Here is a 19,484-nt window from a genome sequence, read left to right as displayed (position 1 = left end):
AGACAATGCTGACTCTTGACATGCTGACAGGTAATGGGCTACAACAGAGCAAACCCACAGCAGAGTCAGTCGAAGTTTTGAAGAGTATTGGTAGGTAGGTCATCACAGAGTAGACCCACTGTAGTCCTGGTAGAGATTACGGTATTGGTGGACCACCAGAGCTGCAGACCCACTGCAGTCCTTGTAGAAATAATGGTAATGGTGGGCCATCAAAGATGCAGACCCACTGTAGTCCTTGTAGAGACGGCCAGCAGCCATCTGTTGCAACTGTGCAGGTGCACAATCACCTTTGAAGAGTCTTGCGGATAATAGAGCAAGTTCATAACCACCACTTGTGCACTCACAAAGTTTTTGGAATTGTCCTTAGAACCAGCAATGCTGTTAGCCAGTCCCTTGCTGAATTATTAACACACATGCAAACACTAACAGTCCTCTTTTTTTTCACATATTGTGTACATATTATACCAACAGAACCGTGTGCAGTGAAATGTAACTTACAAGTTACTTAATTTGATGAACTGGTGTCAATTACAATTTTATAACATAAGAATACAATAACAAAGGTACAAAATACATCATTAAAGAACATAACAATACAGATAACATTTGTAGTAAAACAGGCTTTACAAAAGAATAGAAATAGACATATACATCAGTGTTACAGGAATTATGACATAAGTAAATATATAAAAGATCAGAATAATTATTGAAACATTAACTTCACACATGAGCATTAAAACAAAACAGAATAAATAATGTCTAAACATCTTTACAAGGTAAATAACATATTATTAATGCCAATTATATTCGAGGATAACAGTATTCCTCATCATAGTGAATGTAGCTTAGTATTAGAAGAAGAAGAAATTCTATGAAACTACACAGAGACAGGAAGAAAACAAATACACAAGGGTACACAAACACATAGTGGGATAACACAAAAGGAAAGGACAGGGTTTGTTTTCAGTGTATCATTTGGTACTGCAGTCCAACCCAAAACTTCATTCCATAGATCATTCCTCTTATTTCTACATTAGCTCCAGCCAAAAAAATTCTATCCAAGCATGCTTTCTGTATTCTGTTCACACATATCTTACCTCATTATTTATTTACCATTATCTTACCTCAACATTTATTTCCAAGAAAATCCTACCTAAACCTGTTGTCCCTAAACCCTACTTTTTTTGTTCATATCCTCTTTCAAAATTCTTTTTTTTGGCCACACCATTTTCTTATAGCTTCTCAATGCATTTCTTCCAATTCATCATAGTTAGTTTCTTGTATAGTCTACCCCCTCTTAAGCTAACTTAAATCTACTGAGCTCCGATGCTAAACTAAGGGACGAGGCAATGCAGCAGCACAAAATAATTAACACTAATTAACACAAACAGCAATGACAAAAAAATGGAAAATTGCAAAGCAAGCTACAGTAAATCTAAATTACCAAGCAATGCAACATCACAACTAATATGAGCCAATGTGCAGCAGCAAGAAAAATAAATCAGTAGTAAAACTAGCTTAACAGAGTAATACAAAGTGAAATTTAGTAGCACTATGCCTGGCAAACAGCAGCAGTAAATGCTATAACTTATACCTAAGCATGACAAAGCTCAAGCAGAAAAAATAGTACACTAAAGACAATAATGCAGACAAGGGAAATGTATATTCACATCTTAATGTCTATGTAATTAAAGTGGTGCTCCACAATAAGTTATTCTACAAAAAAAATTACCAAGTAGTTGAAAAGAAAATTTGTATGCAATTCCTGTGAAGGGAAATGTGTTTTTGTGCTCCTTCGTTTTTTTTAAGTACATCAAAGTTAGTCTTTACTGGGTCTGTAGGCATAAAATATTTATATTAGTACATCTATAAAATTTTATTTTAACCAATGCTGCAGGGCAGCTAGAAACTAGATATTAAACAAAATGAGTAAATAAATACATAAAGCAAGCCATATGGCATTTCTCTCAACTAGAAAGACAGTAGTCATAATCAGGTGTATAGACATAAAATATTTCTCGTCATTTCATTAGGCATTGCAGTAAATATCATAAATTAAGAGCTCCACAGTGTTATCATGTTTTCAAGTTTGAGGGTGTCGTATTTACGATGCTTTCTACAAAGGAATGTCAATAGCGAGGATAATGGCCTCTCTTTTTTTTCTACCTGTGCCTCTGGAAAGGCACACCCAAATGGCTTTTTCTCCAGGCGTCTGACACAGCTGGGTTCCCACGACGCATTATGTGCAGGTGGTCACTTAACTTTCTTACGGAAATATTTACGACAGCAGTTTCTGCTACAGTGACAGCCTCATATAAAAATATTTCACAGGTCAAGAATTTGCGTTACAAATCTGTAGAAACAAAATGCTATTGATATAACAGTGTCCAAAAAATTTTCGGCGGCATTGTAATACATTCACGCAGTTACATACATTTCATAACTCTTAAAGTACAATTCTTGGTTTCCAACAACCTTTTGCACAAACCAGAGTCCCTAACCACTACTCATTATTCCTTACCTTATTTGTCGACACTTCTTCAATATTTCATCATAACAGATACGTAGCATAATCAGATTCCTCATACAGCATCAGCTTATTGATCATAAACATACCTCAACAGCATAATACACATAGTCATCGTAATAATAACATCAAAACACCTCAGTCAACTCTCAAAATCGTCGTAGCTTCCTCCAATAATTTCAAAACCTAAAAAAATTCTCTGCTCATGTCAAAAGTGTCATCTGCCTCAAACATACTTTAAAAATCGTGATCCCATACCAAATATATCATTCAAAGCTCTCATAATATCACAATGGTTCCGAAAAAATATGAACAGTTCACAAAGTACAGACAGGTGTAGTTACGTAAACATTTGTCACTGATGTAATAAAAAAAAGTGTTTATCTCTCAGTTAAATGATCAGATAGCTGTGTAATTTATGTGTTAGAGAAATATGGTACCGATGTGTAAAGCTGTATAAGCAAATATCAGCGAGGGCTCCTTGTGCTTGCCAAACACATGGTACACAAAGTAAGCGTGTACCCCCCTGAGAATTAATGTAATTATACCCTCAGGTGTTATAGATTATAGCAATGGAATGAAATGTATCACAGAAAACTTTCTTTGTAATTAAAAAATCTTGAAAAATAAATGGTTTAAGTACAAAATTAAGCACTCAAATGCGTGACGTGTAGCACTAAATGTGCGTCTTGCTGTAAGATAATTCTGTGCAAGTGTCATAGTTATCGTCCTGTGTAAGCAAAGTTCTGCTGAAGTCAATGTACTTACCTCATCATAAACGAAAGTGAAATGCTTTGCGTATAGATATCGTAGTTATTACGTACCTTACCGTGATCAAGAAAGTACTATAATGTAACGTATTGTTGTGCTACGAAAGAGGCTGTCTCATTGTAGCTATACCACAAAAATTACTACTTAAACATGTTTTACTTTCCAGAATAATTCAGAAAAACTGTGCAGATATAAAACAGATACACCGCAAAAGCAACATTGTAAATTGTCACTCATTAGTAACGTCGTGATATAATTGTGTAGCTGTCACATAAACTAACCACTGTGTCATCTGGTATTTCACAGAAAGTACTTTAAATCCAGAATGTATCTTCAAGTAAACCAAAATGTTGCATTAAAATCTCATTAGCAGTATATGTTCTAAGTATGTAAGCCGTATATTCGTTACGTAATCGTGCAACTAACAAGGAAGACTGTATAAATAACAACACTGTGTCGTCTGTTCGCAATAACAATGCATTCGCAATTACTTGTCTAAGTTACCTATGTTCTTGACTGGATAGTTAGTTAGCTTTAAAACATAGTTGCATGTTAACAGTTTGTAAGTGTGACAAAGAGTACTAGTAACATGAAGTGAAAAATTTTATAGCAAAGACTAAGTTAAAAAGCAGATTATCTTTCAATAAGCGGTTTTACATGTGAAATGTGGTGTAACCTTTTGCTCTTCCTAGTACGCAGAGTTTCAACTTGAATGCAGTTATCATGCGGTATTCGTCCGTAAAGAATACTGGAATTTTGCTCAAGGTTAGCGTCAATGTTATTTTTCCCTGAGCCAGCGGGCGCAAGTGGCTGCCTGCGGTGCGAGTCATTGTCTGTTTCTTTGTTGGCGTGCATCGTTATTGGGATTAGGAGGCCTAACTTCCACAAATTCACGTTGTCGAGAGTGCCCTGCTCTGTTTGAATCCCGCCAGTTCTGATGAAATTCAGGTTTGTCGTTATGATTATATCGTCTGTCGTCATGTCGGTAGTTCCTGTACTTTCTTTCTTGTCGGTTAAGTGGTGGAGAATTTCTCCCTGAGTCGTAACTGCGCACTGGACTGTTGCGTCTGAAGTTATTCTGTCTCTCTTGATAATAATTGTTTTTGTTCCCATATTGTGTGTTTCTATGGTAATCTCTGTCATATTCATTACTACGGAAATGCGATCTTTCTCTGTAACTATTATTACTCTGCCAGTGATTGTCATATGGGTGGTGTCTGTTTTGGTCACGATTTGCGTTGTAAGAATAGGCTTGTCGTGTCCAGTTATTGTTTCTGTCGTCACGGAATTGTGACGGATGTGACCTGTAGTGATTGTTCTCCTGCTTTCACATCCCGTGACTGTCTGTGTCAATCTCTAATTCCCGCAAGAGTCCCTGAAAAGCTTCAATGTCGTCTTTGTAACGCCCTGCCAAAATAATATGTCGTAAATGTTCAGGCAGTTTGATTAAGCAAATGCGGATGAGTTCTGAGGGGCTGTATGGGTTTGAAAGATACTGATTCTTATGCAACATGTCTTCAAAATATTTCATAAGACTGGAAAATTCAGATTGTTCGAAACGTTTCATCATTATGATGCTATGTTTTACTCGGTCTTGTGTAGCTTGAGACCAATACACTGAGAGGAAGGCATGATAAAATTCTCCTTCACTGTGACAATTGTGAATGACCGATCGCATTCTTACAGCTGGTTCATTCTCCAAGTAGCCATACATAAATTCTAACCTGTGCTTCAATGACCAGTTGGGAGGAAAACAATGAGAGAATTGATGGAGCCACGCTTGTGGATGATTGTCGTTGGCAGAATTCTTAAACGTTTTGAATTTACGTGTAGTAATGAACAGCTTATAGTCAAAATCATCGTGTCGGCGAGTAGCATATCGGTCATTGTTACGTCATTTCGGCGGTTCCATCTCAAAATTCGGTGTACCTTGCCAATTTCTTTCATAATTTCCGAAGTTCCCTGTGTTATTATTTTGTGGCTGTTCCGTATTTCTATGTCCCTCTTCCCGTATTGGAGCGCGAGTGTCCTCTGAAATACGTAATTCTTGTATTACCCGTGTCAGCTGATCTTGTACTTCGTGGATTTCTCTTTGGTGTTGCGTATTAATTTGATTCAGATTTTGTTTCAGTTTCCTAATTTGTTCGCACTCTTCTGTATCATTAAAGACTACTGGTTTTGTGTCATTCAGATTATCATCTACCTTCGTAGATAAATTATTTAGCTGATCCGAAAGTTCAACTACTTTCTCTGATAATGAACTAATTTCCTCCATGTGTCTTTCTACTGTGTCCTTTAAGTTTTCCTGAGTTTTTGCAAGTTGCGTAACCGAATCGGTAGATGCAACTGAGTCCATTTTAGCTTGCAAGGTCTCATGATTTTCATGAACAATAGTCTGCAGTTCTTTTATGGCTGCTTCGTGATTCTGTAATGCATTTTCATGCCGCGAAAAAATAGGTTGAAAATGCTCACAAATTTGTGTTTTTACGTCATTACAGACTTTTTGACATTTCGATTCGATGTTATGTAACTCAGTAGTTAAATCTTCACGTGTTTGTTCAAGTTTGGTGTCTAACTTTTGAAGATTTTGTTCCATTGTGTCTAACTTTTTAAGATTTTGTTCCACTGTGTCTAACTGTTGCTGTGTTTGTCTCTGGTGTTGTTCCATTGTGTCTAACTTTTGAAGATTTTGTTCCATTGTGTCTAACTTTTGAAGATTTTGTTCCATTGTGTCTAACTGTTGCTGTGTTTGTTTCTGATTTTGTTCCATTTTTTGCATTAATTGCAATAATAATGTATTAGTGTCTGGAATCTGTTTCTCTATGCTTTTCGGCAGTGCGGTTGCACCGGCAACATTCACATTTTGACAAGCAGAAAATGTGTCTTGACTTATTTGAGAAAACGGTGAGGACGCAAAACCTGAATCTACAGTATTTGCAATATTGTGTTCTGTCATTTCGGATTCCTGAGGCGAGCTGTTGCCGACCGATCGATCGATAATGTTTCCCTGTTCACTAATTGTTTCACTGCCTACGCCATTGTTTGCCGCCCGCTCCATTTCCCTATGCACAATTACCAAATTACTATGTTGAACATTAGTTAATTCATTACACGGTGGCGCTAACACACTGCTTTCGTCTTCACTGTCATTTCTCAGTTTACTTTGGAGCCTAGTATTACGTTTTTCACACGCCATTATTGTCACAATATTTCACACGACAACACAGAAAAACACAATTTGAAGAGCAAAAATAGGGGAACACATTAACATAGCACTGAAAATAATATCTAGTTAATTGCAAGCGCAGCTGCGAAATACTTGGTGCAAATCTACATGCGTGCCACACCTGTTTTACTGTACAACAATGAAAGACTGCAACTACAAAGGAATTCTCTCTATAATTACGCGCTAGCAATAAACAATAGCTACACTAATTACACAAACTACAAGAAAAAATCAGAAGATTCCAGTGAGGTATCCTCGGCTAAGGGTCGACATATGAAACTTCCCCTTAGAACAAATTATACATGACTGTGCTTAAACTGACACACAATATTTTTTTTAGCGCAACGCAATCTGACTTTCAGATATCCCTACAAAGGAATGGCCCTGACTAACATTAACCTGTACCTTTCACAAATCACTTACCTCACAAAAATCTTCGTTACTCAAGCTACTGCAATGCAGCGAGCGCCACTACTGCCAGCTAAATAAAAGATTCAAACTACAGAAGGCACTAACTACTGATAGGCATAGTTAGCAATTGAAAGATGTTAATAGAGAACAAACAATGTATTTACCTTAACATCATAATATATATAGTAGTTCATGACATCCAGTTTTACAAATTTCAAAACTCTGCCATCTCTCTCCCCACATCCACCACTGCTGGCGGCTCACCTCCAACTGCCCAACACTACGCGCTGTTAACAGCCAACAGCCCAACATTGCAATGGCAGACAACAATGCAAACTAGCCACAGACTGCACACAGCACAGGCAGTGATTTTCATACAGAGCGCTACGTAACTTTGCCAATAAGAAAACCTAAACAGCCTACTTACAAACCTTTCAAGCCCATTTTGAGCGTTTGTGTGATCATGGGTCCTTTCAGGCAGACGAACGTGCAGGAGGTGGCGAACTGTGCGTACACCAGATCTGGGGGACCGAAGTCTACAAGATGTTGGGAACAACACTAATACATGCTCCAGGCAAGTGGCCCGCTAACATGGTGTAAGAGAAAGTACTATTATGTGTTTCCTGCATGACATCGTATCCCTTGGAGGCCAATTTGAACATTCCCTATGACGTGTCTCCGTACTGAGTTCCAGGACGATTTGTTGTCGTCGCACGCACAGCGTTCATTTCCGGACACATGTTCGTAGGACCTATTTTCTCCATTTCCGGTGAGGAATCTGTCCATTCAGTTTGTCGGTTTTATTAATGCACATCGTGCGTTGCAGCTACAGTTCACTCAAATGGTATCATTATCGATTTAGAACTATTACCAAGTCAACATCAGATGATCCCTGTAAACGGAAAGGAAGAGGCGTGTGAATGAAGTAGTAAAATACTAGGAAGCTAAATTATACATCAAACTTCTATAAACAAGTACATAAGCTTGAACACGTCACGTAGGAACTCGGCAACCGAAGAGACTTGGAGAGCGTCCACAGTGTTAACATATCTGCACTCTGATGGTTGGGATTGAAGGTCGCGTTTAATCACGTAGTAATATAAAGCTCGTAACTCTTAATTCACAAACATAGTATCACAAATAAATACAATGTAAAATTTATTCTGACAGGAAGCCTTCTCAAAGTGAAAACTAGTAATTAATTGCTTAACTGATGCTGTATCCAAGTTAGACATGTGCTAGAAGCAGGACACGGTCCACGAGTAGAAAGCTATTAGCTGGCTTTCGCAAATGCACACCAAACTGCTTGCGTGAAAGAACTGGTGGTTCAAATGGTTCAAATTGGTCTGAGCACTATGGGACTTAGTCCCCTAGAACTTAGAACTACTTAAACCTAACTAACCTAAGGACATCACAGAGATCCATTGCCGAGGCAGGATTCGAACCTGCGACCGTAGCGGTCGCGCGGTTCCAGACTGTAACGCCTAGAACCGCTCGGACACCCTGGCCAGCAGAACTGGTGGATGAAGCTACTATTACACAAGTCCGAGCCGGGAGGAAAAGAAACCGCAACGAAGTGAAAAGAGAAAAAAAACAGGGAAAAGAGATATCATACAAATCAGAAAACCATTTTGTAACTCAAATCGCGTTGTCCATTTAATAACAGCAGTGGATATTTCATAAAAATTAGTGAAAATTTCGAGCTCTTGAAGTGTATCCTTATAGCATCATGTAGGAACATAATGACAGATGTCGAGATGTTGACCTATGCGACTACTTTATTCTGCATTTTTCAAAATGGGATCTGTAAGTTGTTTTGCTGTATTACTACCTTGGTTGCAATACTGTCTAAACTTGTTTTTCTGTTTTTCTTGGTCTCTGCCCCGTATGTTGACGTGGTTGGCCTGTTAATTACTAGATTTGGCAATGTTAGTGGTAAAGCGTGGCTGGATTCTCTTCCTATCGCCAACATCCCTAATCTCCCGAGACAGAATTTGTGCTTCTCCTCTACCTTCCAAGGAAGATGGAAGTTGTCTTACACACTTTGCGGGACCACGACTCTTGGGAGAAAGTACATTGCGGAGAGATGGCTTAGCCACAAAATGGTGGATTGGTTCAAGATTATCTCCGCTCTGCAGCGGATTGTGCACTGTTTTGAAGGAGACTAAACCATTTGTCTGGAACACTTGTACTCTCACACCCGGTATCCGACGCAGAGCAGCATCTCCCGGCTGTGTGGCCAGATGAGCAGCGCGGGTGAGAGCGGCGCTGGTGTCGGGTATCCGGCGGCGCTGCAGGTGGCCCGCGTGTCCGGATAAGGCCGCCGCGACGTCCGAAATAACGCGCGCCGAGTCCAGAACGGGCCACACCAGGCCAGCTTCCGGCTGCATCGCATTCCTCCAGCCGGCGGACACGCCCCCTGCTCCACGTGCTGCCTCCGAGCTTCCAGATCCAGCGCCGACACCGGCAAACGTCCTGCGAAAATGTTTTGTTAATTACTCGTAAGAAATCGTTTCATCGAGGTAGCGTTTTGACGTGCAGAAGTGGACATAAACACTCCAAGAGCACTGGAACGAAAAATCTGTGTGCCTGCAGGATAGACAGTGGATTGGAGGCAACCATATACAGATGTGTGATGTCGGCTAATCATCGATGCTAATTTAGATTTCACCACTGACGTCTAAACGGATATGGACGACAACAGTCGATCCCAAATCTAATTACGTTATCAATATATACTATGGCATAAAGTCATTAGATGATGTGTAGCTGCTGCGAGTTTATTGCGTTATAACTTACTCAAATGTACTGAAAATGGCTATTTATAGCTGAAAACTGGATATGCAAGTATAATAAAAAAACCAGTGGGATTACGACTACTTGCTGTGTTACATCCTCCCTTGTCATAGTGTACGGTCGCTTTACAGTCACTGTGTACAACAGTTCCTTGTGGAATCAAAGCTGGTTAATATAAAATATATTTAACATTTATTACTTCCAGTTCTCTAAAGGATTGAATATTCCATCATTTTTCGGGAGTGCATCCGGGTTTATCACTAACTCTTGTACCGATATGTCGACTGAAAACCTTTCAGCCATTCTCAAAGTGAATCGCTTGCAAGATTTTAAAACACTTTACGATGTTAAGTAAACGTGCACGCGTCAATGATACCGTTGTTGGTAACAAGAGCGTCTGTCATAGATAAAACTTTACGCCTCTAAGAGTAAAAAAAAAATTAGGTGCACAATCAGGGAATATACAGTGCTTACGAAGCATGTGGTTGCTTATTATGGATAGCAAATGTTGGACTGACGGGCAATGAAGACCTATAACAATATTTCCTTTGAGAACTCAGACGTGAAATAAAGGGTTTTGATGATTTTTCGAGCTGGATATTCTCTTCTCGCTTGAGCAGGTTGTCTGCTAATTGTATTTCTATAGCTTCCTTGACCACTGAACCCCAGTAGGATGATACTGGTGGCCAGTATCTTAACTCTACCGTAATCTATTTCACAGCCTGACGTTCAAACCGATGCCATCTACAGTAATCAACCAAATACTAAGCACTGTGGATTTGATGACTCTGTGCTTGCTTTGTTTTACTCCTAGACGCATCAGATTTAATCTGTGACTTATCCTCTTGTTGCCAACAGTGTAATCTTTGACGCACGCATTTTTGTTCCACAATGTAAAGTGCTTTAAAAATTTTGCAAATGACGCTCCTTGAGAACGGCTGAAAGATTGACACCCGAAATACCAGTACAAGAGTTAATAATATCCCGAGTGCAGTCCCCAAAAATTACGGTATATGTAACATTTTTATTTATCAATAAACATTGCAGTAATTAACATTATACAACCCCACTGTTTGTTTGCAGATTGTAATGTTTCAATTACCTGTTGGAAGTTCTAGTAATAATCCAGTTATAAATTAATTCTTACTACGCGAAACTCTCCTCAATTTGCTTAGTGCGTTTCGTAACTGTGTAAACGATAAAAAAATAAAGTATCAACAGTAACTAACTGCGGCGCATTTTTTGGTGAGCATATAGGGCATTTCAACATTTGACTATTCCTGAAAACACTTGGCGTCCTTCGGACATGCCCCAGAGAGGCGAAAGGACGTAGAAAATTCACGGTGTTCGTATAAATTGTGTATTGCCCATAATCCAGTCATCTGATCGGAATGAAATCCGATCGGCCCAGCAAAACTGAAATTCCTGATTCGCTTCTAAAATACGGTTCTCTGCTTACAGACACCCATTCGTAAGGTTTTCTTGCTGAAAGTCACTCTGTCACCTTGCTTCACCCAATTACTTGCGTGAAATCTCTTTGTCCCAGCTCTGGCGATTATCAAAGGACGTCGCCGCGAAGTGTCATCGAACATTTTGGCTCGAAAATAAAAACTGTGTCGCCATGGCGTGATCTATCACACTCAGAGGTTTGATGAAAGACTTTTAAACACCTTGTATACTTGTATACGTACCGTACCGTACCGTGCCCATGATGTCGTACACAAGCTTTGTCAGCAGCATCCTGACACAGCTTCATCAAGAAGACACACGCTTGTGTGTGTGTGTGTGTGTGTGCCCAAAATTGTGGAATTGTTATTTATGTCCTTTACACTTATTAGCAGTTGCCTGTTCTCAGATGCCACAAACTTGTATCCTGCCAATCTTCCTCCAACAGACCTCTCCTTTCCTTACCTTCGGCTATAATCACTCTCCGTCTTGAACTCGGCCTCCCTCGGCTCCTTCTCCTTCGTGGAGACCAGTTGAGCAACACTGCAGCCATTGTTGTTCCTCCATCCGTCGGGCACGTCCATTTATACAAGCTTAACCACAACACTCCGTTTAATAGCAACGTCCAATACATTCTACTATGAGGGCATTCAATGAGTAATGCAACACTTTTTTTTCTCTCGAACTGTTTCGGTGAGAAAATGCAGCATTTGTTGCGGGACATCGTGAAATATTCCCGCTTCAGACCCTCCAGTTTTATGATGTTCTGATAGACTGCGGCGCTATACGTAGTCTTCAAAGTGGTGTCTGCAACGGAAGTGCATTCCGAGCAAAGAGTTGTCATTGAGTTTCTTTTGGCGGAAAACCAGAGCATCGCAGATATTCATACGAGCTTTCAGAACGTCTATGGAGACCTGCCAGTGAACAAAAACACGGTGAACACGGTGAGTCGTTGGGCGTGGCGACTGTCATCATCGCAACAAGGTCGCGCTAACCTCTCGCGTGCGGACAGGGCGCACACTGATGTGACTGCTGCAGTGTGTTCGCGCCACAAAAATGCAAACTAACTTCTCCTTCTCCATGACTACGCAAGGCCTCACACAAGTTTGCGCACCCGAGAGGAGCTCACAAAACTTCATTGGACTGTTCTTCCTCACCCGCTCTACAACCCGGACCCTGTACTTACCGACTTCCATCTGTTTGGCCTAATGAAGAATGCACTCCATTGGGAGCAGAACGTGTATGATGGGGAGGTTATTGATGAGTACGACGGTGGTTCCGACGTCGACCACTAGTGGTACCATGCAGACATACAGGACCTTCCAGTAAGGTGGCATAAGACCGTCACATTGAAGGGAGATTATGTCGAAAATTAGGGTTTCGTGGCCAAAAGAGTGAAAAATACGAGTAATATGGTTTATTGGAATCCTGAATAGGCCTAACAAAGCCAACAAGCTTTCAGAAAAAAACTGTTGCATTACTTAATAAACGCCACCCGTATCATCTCAAAACTTTTACTTCCTCCCACGGCTTAGGCTTCATCATCTCGTCACTTGCGTTCTTTCAGTTTCTTATTTTTGCATGACCACTAGCTCGCTCCCACATGATTATTATTTTTCCTTTCGGCTCCATCCTGCAAATGTCAATAGACTAACTGTAACCTTGAGAATATTCATATTATGTATTATTATTATTACAATGTCCAAATTCGGAAAAATGCCGTTAAGTTCTTGATTACACACTTACTAAGTAAAATGATTACATTAACGTACAAATCCTTTCATACTGTAATCTTATATAACAAAGGATACGAGTATTCACAATTAGTGAGATAAAACTACTCTGTCAATAGAAGACTGCTCTCGTGGCCAATGGACCTGGAGTATGACCACTGCTCATCCGCGTACATTCCTAGTATCCGTATCTGTTAAGTAATGTATCTGCTTGAGGAAGTGAAAAGAATTTTCCTCGTTTATTTATCTTTATTCGAGAGATGACTCTTAGAATAGAGCTGTTATCATATCTGGAGCACACTCGCAGCAATCAAGTTGTAACCTGTGCGGGAGATAAGAGTAGCATCTGCCGGCACACGTGATGCTGTCATGCACGTGTGATAAAGCAAGAGCGTTATCGACGTCTTCTAATTCGATCATGGATTTGCACCGGAAACTGTAAAGTTCGCAGTTTCCAGCTATAAACAAACACCAGCTTCAGAAGTTTAGTAAGAGGGCCGTTCAATAACTAATGCAACACTTTTTTCTGAAAGCAGATTAGGTTTATTCAGGATTCCAGTACACCAAATTATATACCAATACTCTTTTGTGAATCACTGGTGACGCACTTGCAGACGTGCCCTGGGTGTTACTTTCCACTGAGTGCCTTAACACTAAATGGTATACAGATATGAATTTCTATTAATCCTAACGCAAGAAACACATAAGGACAGACACTACGCAAATCTCTGCACACTGTTCTACACAGCTAGAGAGGAAATTAATTTTAGTCACCCTATACGGCAGATGTAGAGTTCTTCCGAGAAAGGCAACTTCCCCAAAACGCGTGCTGCTCGGTTTTTCAAATATAGACAGACTATACCTCCCCATTATTTCCTGTCCATTTCTCTCGCTGAGTAGATAAAATAACTTCACTGAGATCTTGTTTAAATAGCAGAGTTGTTCTTAGTTTACTGGGTATTTATTTGCAGTTGTTAAGTGAGCTATTATGTAAAAGAGTTCTACAGCTGGAGCTGTCAACTGTCTGCCACACGAGTAGCCTGCTCCCAGTGTAACATGCTGTCAATATATACTCGTCAAGCTCGATTTCGTTGGCACCACTATCAGTGGCTAGAATACTTTTCGCAGCTTGTGGGTATCAAATGCATCACCCCAGCCTCAACTCTCCTGACATCTAAAGGGGCCCACAGACTTCAGTTCACCGCCCTTTAACAGAAGTAGGTCACGTAGGTCTTAGGGAACATCGGATATTTCAACACAATTCAAGCAATGCACCACAGCTGATTTCTGTTGTAGATTTAAACAGTTCTATTCCATCCGGCATATTCACAAGCACCTTGCAAGATATGCTGAGGTTGTGTGGTAAGCGGCTCCGCTCATTGCAGCCCTCTCTACAAGTGCCAGCAGTTCCAGAATGGAAGAGACCTGTGCCTTCTACCAGCAACACAATTAATGGTATGGGAAATACAGTAACTTACTGGTCATTCATTAATACACCACCAAGTGGCTGCAACACCGTTACACGCCGTTACAATATGCTGTCAACGACAGACCGCAGCAAAATATCACATTTACCAGTCCAATCCGTTCCCCGCAAACACTACATGTATCACTGACAATATTACACAAATTATACAGGATAAATCACCTAAAACTTGCAACGCAGATATTGCGGAAATGGAAAGTGCCATTAATGTACGGGTTTCACAGAATGGATTGATAGCCATGGGCTCGTATTGTAATAATACTTAGAAAGTTTATTTTTGTGCAAACATACACTTGGTTGTGCCATTCAACCTGCGTAGATGCTAGGTACGATGTTGTTACGTTTCCGTCCAGTGTGCTTGTGTGTTCCTTGAGTCCATTGCGACTTGTTAGTCAGTGTGACAGTCCAAGCAATGGACTATGAGTGGATGATGGGTTTTACCAATGCAGGAAAAGCCGACATACTTATGGTATGTGGAGAGTGTGGGAAGAATGCATTTCGTTCTTTTACGATATATGCGGTAAGATATCTCAATAGACGTCAACCAACTCGCCAGTTAGTTACCAACTCTTCAAACAGTTACGTGAAAGTGGTAGTCTAACACCTACGCAACGTAACAGAAGGAAACAAGTGGCGACGGAAGAGGGGAAAATCAACGTTGTTGCTGCTGTTGCAGCTGATCCGCACATTAGCTCCCGCTCAATCGCACGAGGAATGGTGGCATGAGTCAGTCAAGTGTGCTACGCATTCTCCAGCGACATAGTTTCCATCCCTATCACATCTCTCTCTATCAAGAGCTGCTTGGCAACGATTATGAGAATCGTGTTAACTTCTGTACATGGGCGTTAAGACAAGATATTCCAGATGTATCATATATCTTGTTTAGTGATGAAGCCACATTTACCAATAATGGCCAGGTAAACCACCAAATATGCACTACTGGTCTGTTGACAAACTCCGCTAGCTTCGTCAGGTGGAACGTCAGCGTCCATGGAGTGTAAACGTGTGGTGTGGGATAGTGAACCAGCAGCTCATAGGCCCGTGTTTCATAGACGAAATACTGAACTCGCAGAAGTATCGCAGCCTCCTACCAGACCATCTACCACGATGCTAGAAAACGGCCCTCTGCAGACTAGAAGGAACCTGCGGTACCAACATGATGGCTGTCTAGCCCATCGAATATAAAGCACGGAGTACTACAGCATGTCTTCACGAATTGTTACCAAATCGTTGGATTGGATGCAGAGGACCTGTACCTTGGGCGGCCCGTTTCCAGGATTAGATTACTGTCAACTTTTTTCTGGGGGGGAAGCTGAAAGACGCTGTCTGCCAACACATACCAACTACACCCGATGATATGCAACGACGTATTACCACTGCCAGCTCAGACATCTCCGCTGACATGCTAGCACGTGTGCAGCAGTCGGTGTGGGAACTTAACAACTGCCACCCGTATTCAGCGTAGTTTTAACACGCTTTATGGAAAATAAATCGCTCCTTCGGGAGTGTCTGCACACTACGTCGTCAGTGATTCATTACGCGGGCTGCGGAACGGTCGTTTTAACTTCGAGAAATAATTGTAGCGGCTTTTTGTACCGTAGTGTGGTGGGGAGAATGGGAAATCGCTTGCTTACTCTTCAGTTCGCAGACCTGCTACAAAGGAGAAAAGTGGTTCACGGCTACAATCTGGCAACCTGCCTACCCTCACGCGTCTATTCCCTCTCCCCCACCCCCTCCTCACCCCCGCTCCAGTCCGTAACAACCCCAGAACACAATTCATCCATTAATACTGTTTTCTACTTCACATGTATGTGGTATACACATTTAATATTTGTGGTTAACTCACTTCATTTAAAAATAAACATCAATTTTGTACCATTGAAACACGGTTTTTAATAACTCGATAGCTAAGAGCCAACAACTGTAGCCAACAGCAAGTACCATCAGTGAATGTAATAAGTTTGCTTCCGTAGAAGACACTCAGCGTATAGCTCTGCATTTGCTCTGTCGTGCAGATGTTTTCATTGCTATAGTGACACAAAGACAAAAAGGAGCAAAAAAATCATAAGAAAAGCAATTACTCTGTAATGAATCACCGGAAATCACGAGCCTATCATACCAAAATACTTAGGAAATGCCCTTCAGTAACCTCCGAAATTCGGACTCAACCTGTAAGCTTATCGTATCGCTTATTGCAAAGACTGTTAGCACATTTAGTATGGGTGTGTTGGTTGATACTAGAAACCTTTTGTATCTGACTTCATCTGTTGTAATAATCAATTCTGATTATAAGGGGCAGTCAAATGAAAATGAGACAAATGGGAAAAAAGTAAGTAAACTGTTCATTGTTTCAAAATTAATCGCCGTAACTGTGAGACAAGATGGTCAATTCCTTCAAGGAGAAATGTTTGCGATTGCCTTCGGAACCATGATTGTACCCAGGCGTGCACCTGTTCGCCTGGAGCACATTGACGACCACAAATGCCTTTCTCCAAGGCTCCAAAATTATGGAAATCGCAGTGGATGAGATCGGGAGTGTGTGGAGGATGTGTAATGACTCCCAGCGAAACTTCTGCGGCGCACTCGAATCAACCTTGGCAACATGTAGGCGAGAATTATCTTGCAACAGAATGATGCCTTCCGCCATCATTCTTGGGCGTTTGGCTTGATGGTGCGCTTCAATTTTTGCAAAATGTCCACTGTCCCGGGTACAATAATGTTTCAGTAAGCAACCGCAAACACTTCTCCATGAAGACGGTTACCCTATTGACTCACATAGGTCTAAACTGATTAACAGTTATGAGGTTTACTTTTGAAATAATAAATAGTTTACTTACTTTATTTCTCTCTGTCTCGTTTTCATTTGACTTTCCCTTACACGTCACATGTTTGTGAGATATGAGGAGTTATATCATGCCCTGAAAAACGATGTAGAGAAAGACGACTAGTGGGGACCACTATTCAAGATGAAATAAATTAACACTAACTATTTATTGTTAGGAACTTCTTGATGCAAATGTTGTAGTTGAAGCTCATTTTTTTAACCGCGTTTGCTTTAAAATATAAAATTATCGAAATAGGTTTCTGCCTTTACCGAACACAATTTTCTTCTTTCTGACGAGCCGGCCGTTGTGGCCGAGCCCTTCTAGGGGCTACAGTCTGGAACCGCGCGACCACTACGGTCGCAGGCTCGAATCCTGCCTCGGGCATGGATGTGTGTGATGTCCTTAGATTAGTTAGGTTTAAGTAGTTCTAAGTTCTAGGGGACTGTTGACCTCAGATGTTAAGTCCCATAGTTCTCAGAGCCATTTGAACCATTTCTTTCTGACGATGGTGAAACTTCACTGAAACGTGTGGGATGATAAACAAAATTGTTTTTCCTCAATTCAGAACACTGTCTCCATAATTACATTGATGCAAAAAATTAAACCAAAAGTGTTGAGAAATAACAGCAATTAAAAATGAAATAAGTATGCATAAGAAATTAACGAATAGTCTTTCGTGTTTGAAACATTGTCGCGTCTAATTTTGCGATATACAAGGCATTTTGTGAATTTTCTTCATGTAGCAATCAGAACGACATTTCTCGATAATCTAGATCACACACGGCGTGGCTTGTGACATGAAATACTAGGCGTAAAGATTCCATTCAAAAGTATGGAGAACTCGGGTCGCTACGGATGTGCCACGCTGTTCCTGTGAACAATGCGATAAGATGCCTCGGGCGATAGCGCGTATGTGCCGCTTCCGTTCCGCTGTGGGCTACGAGCCTGGCGTGTGTAGACGCGTCCGCGTCGTGGCCACACACTTCCCGTCGTATGTGGACTGCTACGCTTTTTTTTCCGACTGTCGGTTCACTTCAGTCAGCAGAAATTCCATTCGTCTGAGCTGTGCCTAAAGCTGAACACTTCTCATATGAATAATCATCTGGCCAAAATGATTCCTATACCACTGTTGTTGCTTATCGTGTCAGTTACAAGAAATGCTACTGAGAGCTCCGTCTGTAAAATTCCACAAATTACACTGCGTATAGCACTTGAGATATTTTGGAATATTACATAGGTTTGTTGGGATTAAAACTTATTGAGAGACTAAACTCTTCGCCACTCCAGGAGGAAAGTTTTCTCTACCATAGACAATGGCTTAGGGATAATGATTTTTAACAAATATAAGTAGATTTTTAGTTTGTTTCTGGGTTGTCGGGTAGGCGAGAAATATAGTTCAACTCACGGCCGCCATGCGACTAACTTACCATTTTTTATTTAAAATTTAATATTTTTCTGCTAGGCGATACAATTATCACATGTGTTTTTTAGTAGTCTAACATATTAATATTATATAACACTCTACCTTTAAACATAAATATAACAGACACAATAATTGCATTAACAAAGATTTTGGGAAACTTGTAAGAAATAACAACAACTGGAACATAAAGAAAAACTCAACACTCTTGTTGTTTTACTGTAGTGAGACGAGAATATTAAGACAGCAAGACAAGCGAAGAACCGAAACATCGGATATGAGAGTTTTTTTATGTACGACGGGAGTGACTCAGAGAGAGAAATATCCGATCATCTTCGTCAAGTTATTATAGAGCAACAACAATCAGTGATTGTCACATGTTCAAAGAATTTTTATGGAATGGAATGGAACACGATATATCAACTGACTCCAAGCAAGATGAAATTCCATTCGCTTCGGGACAGGTTATCACTAGAGATAAAGGAGACAATGGTTCACCTTAGTTGTAATTTGCGTTTCTTTCTTTTTATTCTTCAGTACAGACACACTAATGGTAGACATAAAGTTTACGTACATGCCCTAGGAGAGACTCGAACCCACAATCATCTCATTACGAATAGCAGCTCTGTACCAAGACGACGGAGGTCATCGTTTCCGTTCGTAAAAACGTACTGTTCTGTTAAGAGGCAGCAGAAACAGATTCAAACAGAATTATGATAAAACAGTAATTTTTCATAACATAGATATAATCGTTTCCGGAGTTCATTTTTCACTGACTAATTCTGTTCTATGCTGTTGTTATAAGTTCAATTCTTTTATCTTGGCGGCTCGCGCACGCCCGCC

At 40.5% G+C, this 19,484-nt stretch overlaps 2 protein-coding genes across 6 annotated transcripts in view; one reads left to right on the top strand and one right to left on the bottom strand.

Annotated features, from left to right (window-relative positions):
• LOC126175344 (BTB/POZ domain-containing protein 1-like) overlaps positions 1-19,484 on the top strand; it is a 633,855-nt gene that overhangs the window by 489,275 nt on the left and 125,096 nt on the right. The window lies entirely within an intron of this gene.
• The window catches only part of LOC126175345 (uncharacterized), a 74,453-nt gene that overhangs the window by 493 nt on the left and 54,476 nt on the right, over positions 1-19,484 (bottom strand). The window contains exons 2-3 of the mRNA XM_049922075.1: positions 8,979-9,410; positions 7,346-7,827 (exon numbers count right to left, since the gene is read on the bottom strand). Coding sequence (XP_049778032.1) covers positions 7,803-7,827; positions 8,979-9,410 — 457 coding nt within the window. The 3' untranslated portion in view covers positions 7,346-7,802. The remainder of the gene's footprint in view (positions 1-7,345; positions 7,828-8,978; positions 9,411-19,484) is intronic.

The sequence above is a fragment of the Schistocerca cancellata genome, chromosome 3 (assembly GCF_023864275.1).
Source record: "Schistocerca cancellata isolate TAMUIC-IGC-003103 chromosome 3, iqSchCanc2.1, whole genome shotgun sequence".
Classification (NCBI taxonomy): domain Eukaryota; kingdom Metazoa; phylum Arthropoda; class Insecta; order Orthoptera; family Acrididae; genus Schistocerca; species Schistocerca cancellata.
The sequence above is the reverse complement of the archived record's forward strand: the minus strand, read 5'-3'. Positions and strand labels throughout refer to the sequence as shown.